General features: G+C 50.1%; 1 protein-coding gene across 2 annotated transcripts in view; it reads right to left on the bottom strand.

The window, feature by feature from the left end:
* ICA1 (islet cell autoantigen 1) overlaps positions 1-20,077 on the bottom strand; it is a 65,085-nt gene that overhangs the window by 37,701 nt on the left and 7,307 nt on the right. For both annotated transcript variants that reach the window (XM_083144826.1, XM_083144827.1), the window contains exons 2-6: positions 10,573-10,611; positions 8,831-9,002; positions 5,112-5,184; positions 4,628-4,751; positions 1,935-2,133 (exon numbers count right to left, since the gene is read on the bottom strand). In XM_083144826.1, coding sequence (XP_083000952.1) covers positions 1,935-2,133; positions 4,628-4,751; positions 5,112-5,184; positions 8,831-9,002; positions 10,573-10,589 — 585 coding nt within the window. In that variant the 5' untranslated portion in view covers positions 10,590-10,611. The remainder of the gene's footprint in view (positions 1-1,934; positions 2,134-4,627; positions 4,752-5,111; positions 5,185-8,830; positions 9,003-10,572; positions 10,612-20,077) is intronic.

Below are 20,077 nucleotides of genomic sequence, written 5' to 3'. Positions count from 1 at the left end.
CGCACAAAAGGCCTGATTCTGGTTGACTCGCTAAGCAACGTAAATTCGCCATGGTGCGCGGCCCGCTGAGTGTATGGGGGCGAAATCATTTTATGGCCACCAACCATCGAATGGGTTTTCCCCTCTTCACAAATATAAGTCTGTCTATACTGACCTATAATTGCGGTGTCCGGTTCCGAGAACGAAGCGGGGGGCTGGTGTCCTGTGTAGTCAGCTGCCCGCCTGGGTTCGCATGGGGAGGACGTCCTGCGTTTTCCTGGGTGCACCCACAGTTTATGTGAACATGCCCAGGAAACGCTGGGTGTCCCCCCATGCGACATCCCCCTGCACGCCTCCATCCCGCCCCTCCCCCCTGTGTGAGCACCTCTGCGACACGCACATATGCAACTATACGAATGCGCAGAGCCAAAACTTCGGTCCGCAGTGCGAATACGCCGGGGACCGATCAAACCAGAGTAGTGAATGGAATTGTGACCCCCTGCTGGCATCATCCCAGACCCTACAACATGAATGTGTAGCAGTAACGCAACATGACAGCTTATCAGGTGTAACCACTTTGCAGACAGGGAAGCGGCTAAAATGCTGGTGATGAGAATCTGCTCTCAGTATATACACCGAGAGAAATCTCAGCTCTAACAAATCTATAGTGAAAAACAGCAGAATATATATATCTGTCATGGATAGATCGATCAACATGTTGATAAAGGAGGACGGTGCAGTACAGATATGCGAATTCTGTAATCCCCGAACATATGGTCCGACCTGTCCTTATGTCTACCTATCACCTTGGCTTGTCAACTAATCTATCATTTATTTATTAACAGTTTCTTATATAGCGCACACATATTCTGCAGCGCTGTACAGAGTATTTGAACAGTCACATCAGTCCCTGCCCCAGTGGAGTTTACAATCTATAATCCCTACCACATGTACACACACAGACATTCTAGGGTTAATTTGTTGGGAGCCAATTAGCCTACCAGTATATTTTTGGATTGTGGGAGGAAACCGGAGTACCCGGAGAAAACCCACGCAAGTACGAGGAGAAGATACAAACTCCACACAGTTAGGCCATGGTGGGAATGGAACCCATGACCTCAGCGCTGTGAGGCAGTAATGCTAACCATTACACCATCAGTGCTGCCTATATGTTCATGAAGCTCTGGCTCTCTACCAATAGCACAATTTTTTCATCATCATCATCATTTATATGGTGCCACAAGGGTTCTGCAGCGCCTAATGAGCAAATACCAAAAAATAACAAACAACAGTAAAATAAAATTTAGGACAACTGCATGGTAAATAAAGACAGTTCCATCAGGGGAAAAGATACCGACATAATTATCAGGGTGGCAGAGATATTCATTTTCCAAGAAAAGTGCATGAGGAGAGAGGGCCCTGCCCGTGAGAGCTTACATTCTACCGGGGAAGATTAGACAGACAGGGGTGACACAGAAGAGGCAGAAATGAACATAAACAGTAGCTTAGGATAAAAGATGGCTAATACATTACCAACAATGGCCTTTAGAGAGCCCTCCGACTACAAGACTGGCCATAGCCCTAAGGAGAGCTTAACATAACAGCGCCCTCTCTGGTGCCTCCGGATAGTGCCCAAGTGACATCACATGACTCCCAAATGCTCATGCACATTAGTCAACACTGATGAACGGTGAGAATAGAATATATATGCATTATGATCTCCATCGAACTTAAACTTATCCGGATCACTGACGTCCGAGTCATAAGTTATCAGTTATTTTACAATATTACATTTGGTAATAGCCTACACAGGAATTTCATATATAAAATGTCAAATAGTGGAAATTACTTGTAAATGTATTCATGTATCTGTTGGATAGACAATGCCAGAAATATGGCAGCGTGCAGGGAGCACCGGTTTACAGAGGCTTATATAATTCTGCAGCATAAAATACCTTTCTAAATTTTTCCATCTGCTTGTAGAGATCAGGGTCCAGTTCTTGGGAGACATCTTTCATCCACAGCAGAACCCCTCGGTATTCAGTCCTGGCCTGTTCCATTCTGTTCACCGTCAGCCAGGAGTCCGAGATCGCTCGGAAACGAAAGGTCTCCACCTCCTGATGTAGCCGGGATAAAGGAATTCTCAGTGCCAGCCTGACGAGAGAAGGAACACATACCGGCTGTGTTACTAGTGGTCACGCAACAATCGGCAGTATGACACTCACAGTAAATGTCATTAGACCACAGGTTCTCAAACTCGGTCCTCAGGACCCCACACAGTGCATGTTTTGCAGGTCTCCTCACAGAATCACAAGTGAAATAATTAGCTCCACCTGTGGATCTTTTCAAATGTGTCAGTTAGTAATGAATGCACCTGCGCACCTGCCGGGTGACCTGGAAAATGTAAACTGTGTGGGGTCCTGAGGATCGAGTTTGCGAACCCCTGCATTAGGCTGTTTAGGGCAGGGGTAGGCAACAAACGGCGTGCACAATGACAAGCGGCCTGACTGGCCGAGACGCTTGTTATTGCGTTAGAGCAGTCCCGAGAAGCGGCGCTGCTCAGGAGACCACTTTTTTTTAATGTGTGGAGTCGAGCGCATCCTCGGTAGACCCCAATGTCGACATTTGGGGGTCGACCCAATTATTGTCGACTATGATGCACACTCCATAATTTCACCTTATTATACCTAAACCACGGTGTTGTAAGAAAATATTCTTCATAGCACCACAAGCAGGAACCAATGACACAAGGCAGGTACCATGGATTCATGTTTCTTACACATTCTGACCCTACCATCTGCATACTGCAACAGAAATCCAGATTGTAATCATTTGCCCAGTGTTGCTGAGCCTCACTGACAGTGGCCCACTCCCTGCCTCACTAACAGCGGCCCACTCCCTGTCTCACTGACAGCGGCCCACTCCCCGCCTCACTGACAGCGGCCCATCCCCCGCCTCACTGACAGCGGCCCATCCCCCGCCTCACTGACAGCGGCCCATCCCCCGCCTCACTGAGGGGTAGATTTATCAAACAGCGCTATGGGGCATATGCGCTATCCCTGTGAGCTAAAGCAGGGGATAGCGCCTCCCCTCATCTATCAAACCCGCTGTGCGGGTGCTGTAACGGCGGCGCTATGGGGAAGGAGGGATAACGTTATATACGTTATCTAACTGGGTGCCTGCCTAATATAACTTATTTATTAAGATGCTGGATGGCAGCGCGCTCCTCTGTTTTTCGCATGGGCATATCGCCAGAATTATCTGGCGCTGCGGGGCTCACCTGCTTTCTTCTTCGCCGCTTGCTGGTCTCCGGCGTCTGCAAATTCAAACTGCGCATGCGCCGGGTACACAGCATCCCCGGCGAACATTACTCGGTGCATGCGCAGTTTGAATTTGCAGACGCCGGAGATCAGCAAGCGGAAAACTGCGCATGCGCCGGACACACAACGCGAGACCAAGATATCCGGCGCATGTGCAGAAGACGCCGCCGGACCCCAACGCATCAGTCATTATGGGAGGGAGCGTATCCCCGGCAGGAGCGGATAACACACTCCCATAACGTGCAGCCACACAATAATAAATACGGGCGAAAGTCAGGTTCTCTTCACCACGATAAAGAGGTGAAGCGAACCTGCGCCCTTAAGGAACGGTAAGGGAATATTAATAAATCTACCCCTGAGAGTGACCCATCCCCTACCTCACTGACAGCGGATAATCCCCCGCCTCACTGACAGACATACACATTTCTGACAGTTATATGTTCATTCATACAAAATAATTCCAGTCTTAGTGAGTGTGCATTCGTGCTCCGATTCATTTAGCAATTGCGAGACGGCAACTTCCTGGCCATTGATTAGCTTGTGAAACAATTTGCTCAAAAAACCCTCCCCCTGTACCAGCTGACTCCGAATCCCCCAGAAAAATGAATAATTCGGAGGCCTGCCATCTCACAGCCTGTATGCAAAGCACGTCATCTGAAGCATGGCGTTATGATAGAAGTATGGGCTGGATTTGTGCCCACTCACATCATGTGCTAATTTGTTTTCTTTTCCTTTTCTCCGTCTCAGATTCTGAGCCGGTGAAAGCTATGTACTCATTTGCTGTTCACATTTTACCTTGTACGTCCGTTCCCACTGTATGCTATACCAGCATGCTGTACCTACCACTGGCAGCATGCCAGTTGCCGGGAGCAACCTACACAGTGCACCCGACATGGCTGTCTCACCTGGTATGCTCGTGGATAGAATGAAAGACAACACAAATTATATGTTCTGCAACCACCCATTTTGTGTCATCTCCAATAGGTGTGACCTATTCCACCCAGGGTAATCACATGTAGTGTACCCAAGATGGCTGCCTCTCCTGGTACCTTTCATGGATGGAATATATAACCTGTAGACGTTATTCCCCAAAATATCATCCCCAACCCTGCAGTATGCTTCTTGTGCTCGCTAGGTTTAGTTGTTATTGATTATTTCGGTCTGTTTTCAGTTTGATGTAGTTCTGATACAATCTACCAATAACGAACTCTAAATTCATTACCTCCCGCCAAATATATCTCAATAGATTTCACACACATAATGCAGCACAGATCATCCAATAATGTAACATAAAAGCGCAGTATAAAGGGGGGATGAAGACCACGCACCTCTGTTGGGAGGAGAAGCAGAGAGCTTTCCCTGAGGCCTGCATGATCTTCCCAGCCCTGGTTTTATCCTGAGACCCCTGGGAGCGCAGGAACTTCCCCAATTCATTTTCTTCTTGCGATAAAACTAAAAAAAGGAAGACAAGCCACGTGTTACTAAGATCCAATCACAGGGGGAGTTCCCAATATCCTGCTACAGCTCCGCCCTCCTATCATCATATGTTGTATGCTCCCAGGCCGTGTAAGAACCTAGTCACATGGGGTGGCTAGATCTGGGCAATAGGGTGGAGAAGAGAGGCTGCGCCGGTGAGATCTGTGATGGGAGCGGAGGAGGGGGGGAGGAGCCAATAGCAGGTTATATGATAGGTCAATATGGTCTATAGAATTATATGGTGCTCCTGATAATGACAGCTTTCTTCTAACTTCTTTTTTAATTATTTTATTTATAAATAAGAGAATAATAATATTGAAATCAGGAGAAACTTACAACAAATCCGCTTCTGATACTGTTCAATGACCTTCAGCAGCTCCATACACGTCCTCTGGATAGAATGGAAAAGCTGGAAATGGAAAGAGATATAGAGTAAGACACATTCTGCCTGTAATATAAATATATATAGATATAGGTCTAGAGAGAGAGACACACAGACAGACAGACAGAGAGACGCTGGAGTCAAAGCATCTAACACCATTTGCAAAAAAGAGTACATAGCACATTTAAAGGGGATTTGGTATGAAATCCCGCCGGTCAAAATCCCGAATGGGTCATAATACCGACAAGGACAAAATCCCGACAAGGTCAAAATACTGACATATAGAATGTGCAGGTGAAACTGTCAACATGAGTTTGGGTCGACATGGGTTTTTTCACTGTTTTTGACCCAAATGTCGACACAGTTAACATGGACACAGTTGTTTGCGATGCTTCGGGCACGGTGCCTCGCTGCGCTCGGCACACAATTTTATTCTCCCACCACACCCTAGTGGATGGTAGGGCATGAAATGCCGCCTGTCGGCACATGTCGGGTCAAGAAACAGTGAAAAAACCCATGTCGACCTCGCGACCCGTCGACCCAAAGTCATGTTGACAGTTTCATCTGTACATTCTATATGTCGGTATTTTGACCTTGTCGGGATTTTAAATGTCGGGATTTTGTCCTTGTCGGGATTATGACCCATTCGGGATTTTGACCGCATCCCTTTAAAGGCCTGCTGCCTGCAAAGCTGTGGGACCATGAATGAATCTTTCAAAGCTCCCACTGAGCTCAGGTCTTTCAATACAGGCAGCACATACTCAATAGACAACATATCGCTGGGCAGGGGAGTATTGGGGAACCCCGACCTGGTCTTTACATTCATACAATGTGTAGTCTGTGCCAGCTGCGGATCCGAGAAGATATGTAAATAATGCATCAGTCTGCCCACTGGTGAAGATGCAGTCGCTGGCTTCGGGGGCAAGGGGTTGGAAGGAGTCATCTTTGGTAGAACATGTAAGCACAGACTCTACCACTAGGGGCACTGTGGCAGTAGTTTTTGGGGGTGGTTATTCATTTATTGAATAAAACTAGGCGATTCATCGCGCCCTACGGGCGCTCTTCACACCGTCGTAAGGGGCTGCGCCCCCTTAAATTGTGAACGTTTGTCTATGAGAAATATGGTTAGAATTGTATGAAAGATGCCCTGTATTGCAACTTAGGTGTCCGCGAATCGCGGGAGGGGGGGTCGCGGAGGGTGCCGCGAATTGCAGGAGGGGGGGTCGCGGGGGGTGCCGCGAATTGCAGGAGGGGGGGGGGTTGTGGGGGGTGGATGCTGCGAATCGCGGGAGGGGAGGGATTGCAGAGAATCGCGGGAGGGGGGTCGCGGGGTGGGTTGCCGCAAATCGCGGGAGGGGGGTTATGGGGGCGGGGGTTGCGGCGAATCATGGTAAGGGGGGTCGCGGGGGATGTGCCGTGAATCACGGGAGGGGGGGTCACGGGGTGGGGTGCCGAGAATCGCGGGGGTGTGTGTGTGTGCCGTGAATTGCGGGAGTGGGGGTTGCGGGGGGGGGGGGGTGGGGGGGGTGTGACGCGAATCGCCACAAGAAAAAATCAACACAGAAAGGTCAACACATGTAAATGTTGACATAAGTGTGGCACTTCATTGGTGTCCATGTCGACACATGAGAATGAATATGAAAACATTCAAAAAATGAAAAAAAAAAACTTCAAAAACTCATGTCAACCATTTTCATTGTCGACCATAGCCATGTCAGTGTTTTCCATGTGCAATTTAATTCTGGAGCTGCCGCGAATCGCGGGGGGGTGCGTGTGTGTGTGCCGTGAATCGCGGGATTGGGGGTTGTGGGGGGTGACGCAAATCGCCACAAGAAAAATTCAACACAGAAAGGTCAACACATGTAAATGTTGACATAAGTGTGGCACTTCATTGGTGTCCATGTCGACACATGAGAATGAATATGAAAATATTCAAAAAATGAAAAAAAAAACTTCAAAAACTCATGTCAACCATTTTCATTGTCGACCATAGCCATGTCAGTGTTTTCCATGTGCAATTTAATTCTGGAGCTGCCGCGAATCACGGGGGGTGCCGCGAATTGCGGGAGGGGGGGGTCGCGGGGTTGGGTGCCACGAATCGCGGGAGGGCGGGGTTCACAGGGGTTCCGGTGGGGGGTTGCCGCGAATTGCGGGAGGTGGGGGGTCACGGGGGTTCCGCGAATCGCGGGAGGGGGGGTTGCGGGGGGTGTGACGCGAATCGCCACAAGAAAAAAATCAACACAGAAAGGTCAACACATGTAAATGTTGACATAAGTGTGTCACTTCATTGGTGTCCATGTCGACACATGACAATGAATATGAAAAAATTAAAAAAATTTAAAATAAATCTTCAAAAACTCATGTCAACCTTTTTCATTGTCGACCATAGCCATGTCAGTGTTTTGCATGTGCCATTTAATCCTGAGGCTGCTGCGAATTGCGGGGGGGGGTGCCGCGAATCGCGGGAGGGGGGTCGCAGGGGGGTGCCGCCAATCGTGCAAGGGGGGGTCGCGGGGGGGTTCTTTTTGCCGCGAATCGCGGGAGGGAGGTCGCGGGGGGTGTTTTTTCCGCGAATCGGGGGGGGGGGGGGGTGTCACGGGGGAGGGTTTGCCGCGATTCGCGGGAGGGGGGGGTCGCGGGGTGGTGGTTATGCCGCGAATTGCGGGAGGGGTCGTGGGGGGGTTCTTTTTGCAGCGAATCGCGGGAGGGGGGGTCGCGGGGGTGTTTTTGCTGCGAATCGCGGTAGGGGGGGTCGCGGGGGAGCGGGTGTTTTTGCCGCGAATCGCGGGAGGGGCGCGCGGGGGGGGGGAGGTTTTGCCGCAAATCGCGGGAGGGGGACGCTCACCTGGTGGCTGTGGAGTAGCAGTGCTGGGCAACATGGGAAGGCAGTGGGTGTCTGGCACTGTCTGTGGGCTCACTGGGCTGGTTCTCTGTCACATACCTCCCAACATGACCCTCTCCAGGAGGGACACAATGCTCTTGTTTCTAGACTTCACCTTAATGTATGATTGCCATCACCTGTTTTAAACAGGTTAATTTCTCAGAAAGGTGTTCAGCACAGATGAAGGCAATCACACATTAAGAGGAAAGTCCAGGAACAGAGCGTTATAGACACAGACACCCACTTTGAGTGACAGATGTAGCCAAATATATAGGAGATAGTTAATAGCTCCTACTTACAGTATCACACAGCGATATTAAAAGAAATGATTCTATCAGTCTCTGCCCTACCAAATGGACGCAAACACTAGAGGGCATGTCAGCAGTGGTCAATTAACGCCTGCGATGTGTGGAAGGAGGCCGGAGCACACGAGGCACCAGCTGCTGGAATAGGGGAGCAGCTGGCAACTTTACAGGTGTGAAGGTACTGGGTTATTGCGGCACTGGACTATGACATCACAGCCAGGTATCACACAGCTATTATAAGAGGCAGTGTGAGAGGAATGTGAGGCTATCTGACTGGCCTACACCACCTATGCCTTGGTTACTTGGGCACCAGCTTTCATAAATGAAAGGTGCAGGGTGCTAGAGTGAACACTAGGTAGAGGTGTCTTCATTTACACTACTGAAAGGCTGTACACACAATTGTGCCCCGATTGTATATATGTGGATACAGATGTGCATTAGATCACGGCCTTACGTACCGCACAGCTAAATAACCCTCATTACCAACCTCAAGTTTGGCATCGAGATCCGAGTCGGAGGCTACTACATGCTCGTCTTCCTTCTTCCCGGTCACCTTGATAAGGGTCTGCTTGGTCTTCCAGTACTTCTGCTGCATCTTATTCACCACCGACTTATCCTGCCCTTGGGCATACCGGTCATAGAACTCTCTGGAGTAATGGCTGAGGAAACGAAATAACGCAGAGCATTACGTATCCAAACCAGGAGAACGGAGAATCCTGACGCTCGATAAAAGCAAACTCAAACAAAATATTCAATGTTAATGTGATTGGGCACTAAACACTGCCCACATTCACACGCCAATAACGGGAAGAAGCAGGGGCGCGTCAGGTTCCTGTACACAATTATTTGCAGAAATGAATTACCATAGATGTTCAAGAAGAGAGTTTGGAACTTTCCCAAACCCTATCTCAAAATGACGTGGGAGTCTCCTTCTGGACTATCGCTTCAAGCCAAAGGGTCTTCAGTTGGGAGCAGTTGTGGTATTGACTAGCTGTATCTTATTATGTCACCTCATTTAGGGTTGGGTACGAAACGCCAGGAGTCTCCAATCCCAACGGTGAGAATTCATATGAATCCCAGTATTTTAATGCTACCCCTAACCACACCCTCCCCCTAACTGTGCCCTCACACAGCATCACCCTAACCGTGCCCTCCCACACAGCCTCACCCTAACCGTGCCCTCCCACACAGCCTCACCCTAACCGTGCCCTCCCACACAGCCTCACCCTAACCGTGCCCTCCCACACAGCCTCACCCTAACCGTGCCCTTCCAATGCCCTACCCTAACCATGCCCTCCCAATGCCCAACCCAAACCGTGCCCTCCCAATGCCCAACCCGTGCCCTCCCAATGCCCAACCCAAACTGTGCCCTCCGGCACAACCTACCCCTAGCCGCACAGCCTACCCCTAGCGCACCCTCTCACACAGCCTACCACCTAGCCACACCCCCGCAGAGCTTACCCTAACCGCGCCTCCCACACAACCTACCCCTAGCCGCACCCTCCGGCACAGCCTACCCCCTAACCGCGCCATCCCGCACAGCCTACCCCAGCGCACCCTCTCACACAGCCTACCAACTAGCCACACCCCCCCCATAGAGCTTACCCTAACCGCGCCTCCCACACAACCTACCCCTAGCCCCCCCTGCACAGCTTCCCCTAACCACACCCTCCCACACCTCCCCCTAGTACCTAAATCCAGTACTTACCCATCTAGACCACTCGGGATTCCATTGTCGGTATTTTGACTACAGGGATCCTAACAAAACATCCCCTTATTTCCACTATGGAATCTGTCCTGGCACCAACCAGCTACAGGAAGTAAATACGTGATACGTAATGGACCCATTCCTGACTGCTATAATGGCATTAGGTCGACCACTAAAGGTCTACACAAGCATTGGGTCCACAATGTGAAGGTCGACAGTCAAAAGTTTTTTTGGTCCCGAATGTTGACTTAAATCCCCTCGAATGGCAGACTTGTGCCAACATTTCATACCCTACCTACGTCAAAATTGGTGACAAAAAGATGAAAAAACTCATGTTGTCTTTTGACTTTCGACCTTTCCATTGCCGACCTAATGCTTGTGTCAAGCCTGTCGAACGTTGCCATGTCGACCTATTTCATGTGTCGCACGTAGCCATGTCAACCTTCATTGTGTCGATCCTATGACCCATCCCCCATAATAATGCATTAGACACATCGGTATTGTGATGTATACAGACTTACTAGCTATGGCGGTCCATTGTTCACCCCTTCTGCCGAGCCCTGGGGAAGGAAACAAAAAATAACGGTCAGAAAACAGCCTCATCCAGTCAGCAATGGCGCAGAGACAGCGGTGCAGTTGCTATAGAAACGCTACAGTAAGTAGCAATAGTATAAGTGAGCTACTGTACAGTATGAGGTGCAAGCAGTCAACGTGCATATGCAGCAACCACCAGCAGGTGTCGCCTCTACAGCTCGAGCTTCCATGTGGCCTGAGTGTGTGTGTGTATGTATACGTGTGTGTGCGTGGGAGTTATGGGGCCTACACACGTAGTGATCCCTGGGCATTTTATAATTTCACTAGATCGCTAAGAAAATGCCACTACAGTACATCGCTCCGTGTGTAGGGGCATAGCGATGTGCCACGCCACGCGAGAACACTGGCCCTGACCGATTGCTTAGTGTTTGACACTGTAAATCCCAGCACTGGCACAGGTGGTCAGGAGCAGTCACGTGACCAGTGGCAGTTGGATGTTTTAAGAGTGGAAGGTGCCAGTGAGCAGCCCCATCCTGACCCCCTCCTCTGTAGCCAGCAGCGCTGAGCAGTGACACTAGTAAGCCCTATCACTGTGCTAGAGGCTACTGGGAATTGTCTCCTGGAAAATGGTGCTGTGGCCATTTTATTGGTGATTTCTCTACAGCCCATGTTCAAAATGCCATGGAAACGGCCACTACGCCATTTTCCCCAGTGATTTTTTATAACTGCCGCTGCAGAGGAGAGGCAAGTAATGAAAAACATTGGAGCATGGCGTGCCATGTGGACCCCACTGGACCCAGGGGCCCCTGTGCAACATATGTACCAGCTTAAACCTGTCACAGTCCCACACTAAGGGCGAGATGTACTAAGACTGGAAAATTGATAAAATGGAGAGTGATAAACCACCAACCAATCGGCGACTACCTGTCATTTTTGAAACGCAGCCTGTGCCATGGCAGTTCGGATCTGATCGGCTGGTGATATGAGCAAAAGAGAAGGGCCTACATTGATAAGGTTGGACTTTGATCCAACTTATCTCCCACCGTATATAAAAGGTTGAGTATCACTGATGCTCAGGACCTGAAGCCTTTTGGATAACGGATTATTCTGTATTTCGGAATATTTTGGTTGTGGTATATATTGAGGTATCTAGCATTTATGTTGTACAAACACATCAAACATGAAATACACACAAATATGTTTTATTTGTGCATGAAACAAGGTTTGTGTCCTATCACAGGCACTGAATGTGAATGCTAAGCAATGATTTTCTTGCACATATTTAGTGCCAGTTACAGATGTCCCCTGTAGTGTCAGTTACATATCATGTCCCCAGTAGCGCCAGTTACATATCATGTCCCCAGTAGCGCCAGTTACATATCATGTCCCCAGTAGTGCCAGTTACAGATGTCGCCAGTAGCGCCAGTTACATATCATGTCCCCAGTAGCGCCAGTTACATATCATGCCCCCAGTAGCGCCAGTTACATATCATGCCCCCAGTAGCGCCAGTTACATATCATGTCCCCAGTAGCGCCAGTTACATATCATGTCCCCAGTAGCGCCAGTTACATATCATGCCCCCAGTAGCGCCAGTTACATATCATGCCCCCAGTAGCGCCAGTTACATATCATGCCCCCAGTAGCGCCAGTTACATATCATGTCCCCTGTAGCGCCAGTTACAGGTGTCCCCAGTAGTGCCAGTTACATATCATGCCCCCAGTAGTGCCAGTTACAGGTGCCCCCAGTAGCGCCAGTTACAGGTGTCCCCAGTAGTGCCAGTTACATATCATGCCCCCAGTAGTGCCAGTTACACATCATGCCCCCAGTAGTGCCAGTTACACATCATGCCCCCAGTAGCGCCAGTTACAGGTGCCCCCAGTAGCGCCAGTTACAGGTGCCCCCAGTAGCGCCAGTTACAGGTGCCCCCAGTAGCGCCAGTTACAGGTGCCCCCAGTAGCGCCAGTTACAGGTGTCCCCAGTAGCGCCAGTTACAGGTGTCCCCAGTAGCGCCAGTTACAGGTGTCCCCAGTAGCGCCAGTTACAGGTGTCCCCAGTAGCGCCAGTTACAGGTGTCCCCAGTAGCGCCAGTTACAGGTGTCCCCAGTAGCGCCAGTTACAGGTGTCCCCAGTAGCGCCAGTTACATATCATGTCCCCAGTAGCGCCAGTTACAGGTGTCCCCAGTAGCGCCAGTTACAGGTGTCCCCAGTAGCGCCAGTTACAGGTGTCCCCAGTAGCGCCAGTTACAGGTGTCCCCAGTAGCGCCAGTTACATATCATGCCCCCAGTTACAGGTGCCCCCAGTAGCGCCAGTTACAGGTGTCCCCAGTAGCGCCAGTTACAGGTGTCCCCAGTAGCGCCAGTTACATATCATGTCCCCAGTAGCGCCAGTTACAGGTGTCCCCAGTAGCGCCAGTTACAGGTGTCCACAGTAGCGCCAGTTACATATCATGCCCCCAGTTACAGGTGCCCCCAGTAGCGCCAGTTACATATCATGCCCCCAGTAGCGCCAGTTACAGGTGTCCCCAGTAGCGCCAGTTACAGGTGTCCCCAGTAGCGCCAGTTACAGGTGTCCCCAGTAGCGCCAGTTACAGGTGTCCCCAGTAGCGCCAGTTACAGGTGTCCCCAGTAGCGCCAGTTACAGGTGCCCCCAGTAGCGCCAGTTACAGGTGCCCCCAGTAGCGCCAGTTACAGGTGCCCCCAGTAGCGCCAGTTACAGGTGCCCCCAGTAGCGCCAGTTACATATCATGTCCCCAGTAGCGCCAGTTACATATCATGTCCCCAGTAGCGCCAGTTACATATCATGTCCCCAGTAGTGCCAGTTACAGGCGCCCCCAGTAGCGCCATTTACAGGTGCCCCCAGTAGCGCCAGTTACATATCATGCCCCCAGTAGCACCAGTTACAGGTGTCCCCAGTAGCGCCAGTTACAGGTGTCCCCAGTAGCGCCAGTTACAGGTGCCCCCAGTAGCGCCAGTTACAGGTGCCCCCAGTAGCGCCAGTTACAGGTGCCCCCAGTAGCGCCAGTTACAGGTGTCCCCAGTAGCGCCAGTTACAGGTGTCCCCAGTAGCGCCAGTTACAGGTGCCCCCAGTAGCGCCAGTTACAGGTGCCCCCAGTAGCGCCAGTTACATATCATGTCCCCAGTAGCGCCAGTTACATATCATGTCCCCAGTAGCGCCAGTTACATATCATGTCCCCAGTAGTGCCAGTTACATATCATGCCCCCAGTAGTGCCAGTTACAGGCGCCCCCAGTAGCGCCATTTACAGGTGCCCCCAGTAGCGCCAGTTACATATCATGCCCCCAGTAGCACCAGTTACAGGTGTCCCCAGTAGCGCCAGTTACAGGTGTCCCCAGTAGCGCCAGTTACAGGTGCCCCAGTAGCGCCAGTTACAGGTGTCCCCAGTAGCGCCAGTTACATATCATGTCCCCAGTAGCGCCAGTTACATATCATGTCCCCAGTAGTGCCAGTTACATATCATGTCCCCAGTAGTGCCAGTTACATATCATGCCCCCAGTAGTGCCAGTTACAGGCGCCCCCAGTAGCGCCAGTTGCAGGTGCCCCCAGTAGCGCCAGTTACATATCATGCCCCCAGTAGTGCCAGTTACAGGTGCCCCCAGTAGCGCCAGTTACAGGTGCCCCCAGTAGCGCCAGTTACAGGTGTCCCCAGTAGCGCCAGTTACAGGTGTCCCCAGTAGCGCCAGATACAGGTGTCCCCAGTAGCGCCAGTTACAGATGCCCCCAGTAGCGCCAGTTACAGATACCCCCAGTAGTGCCAGTTACAGATACCCCCAGTAGTGCCAGTTACAGATACCCCCAGTAGCGCCAGTTACATATCATACCCCCAGTAGTGCCAGTTACATATCATACCCCCAGTAGTGCCAGTTACATATCATACCCCCAGTAGTGCCAGTTACAGATGCCCCCAGTAGCGCCAGTTACATATCATACCCCCAGTAGTGCCAGTTACATATCATACCCCCAGTAGTGCCAGTTACATATCATACCCCCAGTAGTGCCAGTTACATATCATACCCCCAGTAGTGCCAGTTACAGATGCCCCCAGTAGCGCCAGTTACATATCATACCCCCAGTAGTGCCAGTTACATATCATACCCCCAGTAGTGCCAGTTACATATCATACCCCCAGTAGTGCCAGTTACATACCATACCCCCAGTAGTGCCAGTTACAGATGCCCCCAGTAGTGCTTTTAGCAACAACAACAAAAATTAAATTACATTCTGGAAACTATGGATAAGGTAAACTCAACCTGTATCATCAGATAATCCGCTGACCCATGTCCGGTGCATTTCAGCACATACAGCTTTATAGGTCAGGGGTTATTCAATATGCAGCCCTCCAGCTGCTGTGGAAGTACACATCCCAGCATGCCCTGCCAAAGTTTTAGTATGCCATAATAGCTGACATAGGGATGTTGACATAGACATAAAAAAAAACATGAAAACCTCCTGCCAAACTTCTCCCTTGTGTCAAACTTTTGGTGTTGACCTACTGAAGTCTTAAGGCCCCCATACACTATACGATTTTGGGACGATTTCATCCGATTTCGGCACTTTGGGCCGATAACCGGATGAAATCGCCCCAAAATCGCAGGTGTGTGATGTATGATCCGATCCGATGCGCGGTCCCGTGCGCATCGGACCGGATCAGGGAGGTCGGACGGTCAGCACATAAGATCATCCGACCTCCCTGTATGCTATGCATGCAGACACCGGGGGGCGGGGGAGCACGGCGGGCAGACACACTGACCTGGCTGGGCAGCTGTGATCACAAATAGCAGCGCTGCCGCTGCGGGACGGGACGCATAGTGGCGGCTATTAGATTTTTAAAATCCCTGTCAAATGACCGGCCGTTCTGTGATTGGCTGAGAGCTCTCTCAGCCAATCACAGAACGGCCGGTCATTTGACAGGGATTTTGAAAATCTAATAGCCGCCACTGTGCGTCCCGTCCCGCAGCGGCAGCGCTGCTATTTGTGATCACAGCTGCCCGGCCAGGTCAGCATCACTCGCCGCACCCGGCACCCGCCGGGAACTCATTTGTGAGCCGCCGCCCGCCCCCACTACTGCCGCCGCCCGCCCCCACTGCTCCTCACCGCCCTGCAGCTCCCCATTTGTTTTACATGTGATAAATCGCAAGCGATTTATCACATGTAAAAACTGGCTCATCAAGTGACAAATTGTATGTGAGCCTCCCGGGGAGCTGCCGGGCGGCTCACAGGAGAATTGGGTCCGACTTGTCCTAAGGACAAGTCGGCCTAATGTATGGGGGGCCTTAGTAGACATGGTCTATGAGCTATACCGCACCCTAAATTAGAATCTGTGCTCCAGATGCTGCCACCACCGCCATAGGACGACGCTTGAGTGCCAAGGCCATCGGCACTACATTGTTGCGGTGGCCATCTTTCTGCGCCAACGACACATTCTGCCTGGGTGTGAACCTGTGTGGGAAATGGCTCCCTACCTACACCTCCGCTCCCCGTTACCTCAGGTCGCCACTGCCTATGTGCCACTACCCCAGGGTCTCTGCTGTCCGACCTCTTATCGCCTGTTGCTATGGACAGACTTCCCTGCCCTCTGGATCCTGCACTGGTCCGCCTGGCCTCATACCGCTGGACTCGCCGATATGCTCAGGATCCTTCCCATTGATGCAGATGGTGGCTGCTCCTACCCTTGGGACACAATATATGGTTCTGGTTGATGGACTTACAGTGTCTAGATAGACAGTCAATAGCTCAACACCAAAAGGTCACTGCAATAGGTAAACAGTCAAAAGGTCGACATATGAAAAGGTCGACATACGTTTTTCACAATTTTGTTTCTATTTTTTGGGGACTTCTCATACTTTACCGTCCATGTGGCACTACAAATGATAATGGTAAAGTGTGCGTTAATATTCTGCTTCGCTGCATATAGATCTGTAACTGTGGGGTAGCTGTATGAAGCAGTGATAAGGGAGGAGAAGAGGCCCATGGCAACCAATCAGCACTGAAGTTACATCTATAATTTGCATAATATAAAATTATACAGAGCAGCTGATTGGTTGCCATGGGCCACTCCTCCTCTGGATCACTTCTCCCTCATCACTGCTTCTGTTCATACATCTACCTCTATATTTGATTATGTTGTATCTCTGTGCTGATGCGGCCTTCTGCTGCCTGTTCCTAATGCCATTTCCTCATGTCCCATTCACCTGCCTCTTCTGACAACACTGTGGGCCAGATGCACTAAGCTTCAAAAGTGATAAAATGGAGAGTGATAAACAACCAGCCAATCAGCTCCTACCTGCCGTGTCATAGGTTGTGTTTCAAAAATGTCAGGCATGAGTTGATTGGTTGGTTGTTTATCACTCCATCCATCCATCCATCCATCCAAACCATTTTGTCACTTTTGAAGCTTAGTGCATCTGGCCCTGTATGTTTCACTTTTATCAACTGCTTATCCTCCCCAAAGTAACCTGCAGTGTGTGTAGATCAGGCATGTCCAAACTGTGGCCCTCCAGCTGTTGTGAAACTCCACATCCCAGCATGCCTCGCCATAGTTTTAGCATTCCATAATAGCAAAGCTGTGGCAAGGCATGATGGGACTTGTAGTTTCACAACAGCTGGAGGGCCATAGTTTGGACATGCCTGGTGTAGATCTTTCCATACAGGGTATATCATACTACTACACAGGTGCCCATTTTCTGATATATGCATTGGGTGCTTGCACTGCTCACCTCCCACAGTGTAACCTTCGTAGTGCACCCAACATGGCCGCCTCATCCGGTACACTCATAGATGCGATGAAAAATCTGAGCGTTAGGAGGCTGCAATCACCCCATTTTGTGTCATCTCTTCTAGGAGTAACCTATTCCACCCAGGGTAATCCTACACAGTGTGTCCAAAATGGCTGCCTCACCTGGTACCCTTAACAGGAAATATACAGCCCAATGAGGTTATTTCCCAGAATGCATTATGCTTACTGTGCACGCAAGGATTTCTGTTCTCATTACTGTGTGGCTGTCTACTCCTGTATTACCCAAATCATCTGTGTTCCTTTCGCTGTCTGTAATGCACCTTAAGTCCTGCTGTAGAAAGTCAGTTAGCATCTGAATGCATAAATGCACCAGCTAGGAGATCTGGAAAACATGGCCTCTTGAGGACCAAACTTTGCCACTTCCTGAGTTACTGGACTACGCATCAAGGTTTGTTTAGTGGGCTTCAATGCTGTACATTATTACTTCCTATATAATAAAAGGCTAAGGGACATCTGTCCCTTACACTAAGCTTCAAAAGTGATAAATGGAAAGTGATCAACCAATCAGCTACTGCCTGTCATTTTTCAAACACAGTCTGTGACATAGCAGGTAGGAGCTGATTGGCTGGCTGGGTACTTGTGTATTAGCACGGCGCCCACGATTTCCATCTTATGGCATCTTATACAATTTAAAATTGTATACCATTGTATTTGGCATACAATGAGATGAGATGAGATAAGATTTTAAATTGTATAAGCACACTAATGGTTGCTTTCAATGTTAAATGCACCCCCACGCCACCCCCATTATCAACGCCAACCCGGAGCGTGGCGAGCCCGCGAGGGGCGGCAGTACGCGTCCTCCGACCTTTTCATACCCCCACTATCCATGTCGGCGTGGAGTTGATTTTATATAGTGTGGCGAGCGCAGCGAGCCACCAAATCCGAAGCGTGGCGAGCGCCCGCGTTTTACTTTACATGTATTACGCGTCCGCTCGTCACGCTTCGGGCTCGGTGGCTCGCTGCGCTCGCCACACTATATAAAATCAACTCCACGCCGACATGGATAGTGGGGGTATGAAAAGGTCGGAGGACACGTACCGCCGCTCCTCGCAGGCTCACTGCGCTTGCCACGCTTCGGGTTGGTGTTGATAGTGGGGGTGCATTTAACATTGTAAGCACCCATTAGGGTGCTTATACAATTAAAAATCTTATATGGGGGCCAATTAACATTGAAAGCACCCATTAGTGTGATTATACAATTTAAAATCGTATCTCATCTCATTGTATGCCATATACAATTTTAAATTGTATAAAGGTGCCCACAGACGCATCGATCCCGGCGTGCATTCTGTGCACATTATGTGTGCTTAACTAGCACACATAGCATCGCATCGTATGCCTTGTGCATGCGATGCGATAAAAAGCTAGTACAAAAAGTATGTGCAGCACATACTTTTTGTACTGTGCGATGAGGTGCCGCGGGAGCGCGCACCCCATCGCATCGCACCGCCGGGATCGGTGCGTGTGTGGGCAATATAAGATCGGGTCCTATCGCATCGCATCTCATTGCATACCATATTAAGCCTTATGGTATGCAATGCGATGGGCGCCGTGATAATACACAAGTACCGCTGGCTGTTTATCACTCTCCATTTTATCACTTTTGGAGCGTAGGGCCAGATGTACTAAGCTAGAAAAGTGATAAAATGGAGAGTGATAAACCATCAGCCAATCATATCCTACCTGCCATGTCACAGACTGTGTTTGAAAAATGACAGGTAGGAGCTGATTGGTTGGTGGTTTATCAATCTCCATTTTAATCATTTTTCATGACTTAGTACATCTCGCCCCCAGTGCAAAACCCTATGCGGAGAAGAGTTTTGCTTGTCAATGGCCATTAGCTGGCGTCTAGCGGTGCAATTCAAGTGTTGCTCCATTCGGTGGCGCACAGCTGCTAGTAGGGATAAATATTGCAATAATCTAATTTCAATGCAATGTGCTGTGCTGACCGCCTGCGTAGTGTGAGGCTGTACAGGTGGAAGGCGGCATGGAATTGGGTAGTGCATAAGACCCAAACACAGTTACACTAGGGACAAGCAGGCACTAGGATTAGAATTGCATACCTCCCAACTGTCTTCATAGCAGAATAGGGGCGTGGTCTATGCAAATGAGGGTGCGGCTTATGTTAATTAAACCGCGCCCCCGCTTTCGGCCGCGAATAGACGCTGTGCGCATAGCATCTATTCGGTCAGATTGGGGGGAACTCCCAACTGCCCCCCCCCCCCCCCGCAGCGGGACACCGACGGCCGCGGGAACGTCCCCAAAAATTGGGACGTTCCCGTGTTTAGCGGGAGAGTTGGGAGGTATGGAATTGTTGTTTAGGCCTGAAAAACAAAGTCGCAGTCACAGGTCACATAGTGGTATAAACAATGATGCTGTGCTATTGTAGCTCAACTGGAAAAACAGGTTTGTCTTTCTGAGAAAGATTAATATGTACAGAGTCAGTGTGCACTGAGGCCACCATGCTTTGTGCTTTGCCACTACTTTGGTCTAGAAATCCTGAGCATTTTGTGGCCAGGCTGCTGTTTCTCCCATTCCACTTTTACTAATACCATGTAGCAGACACCATGTTTATTCGTATAAAAGCAAAGTGTTTTCTACCAGTAAAGGAACCGATAATAGCGGCGGTGAAAGGGCTTACCTCCCGGGGTCCAGGAGGACCTGCAGGAAGGT

Source organism: Crinia signifera, chromosome 5, assembly GCF_055691185.1.
Source record: "Crinia signifera chromosome 5, ASM5569118v1, whole genome shotgun sequence".
In the NCBI taxonomy this organism is placed as follows: Eukaryota; Metazoa; Chordata; class Amphibia; order Anura; family Myobatrachidae; genus Crinia; species Crinia signifera.
The sequence above is the reverse complement of the archived record's forward strand: the minus strand, read 5'-3'. Positions and strand labels throughout refer to the sequence as shown.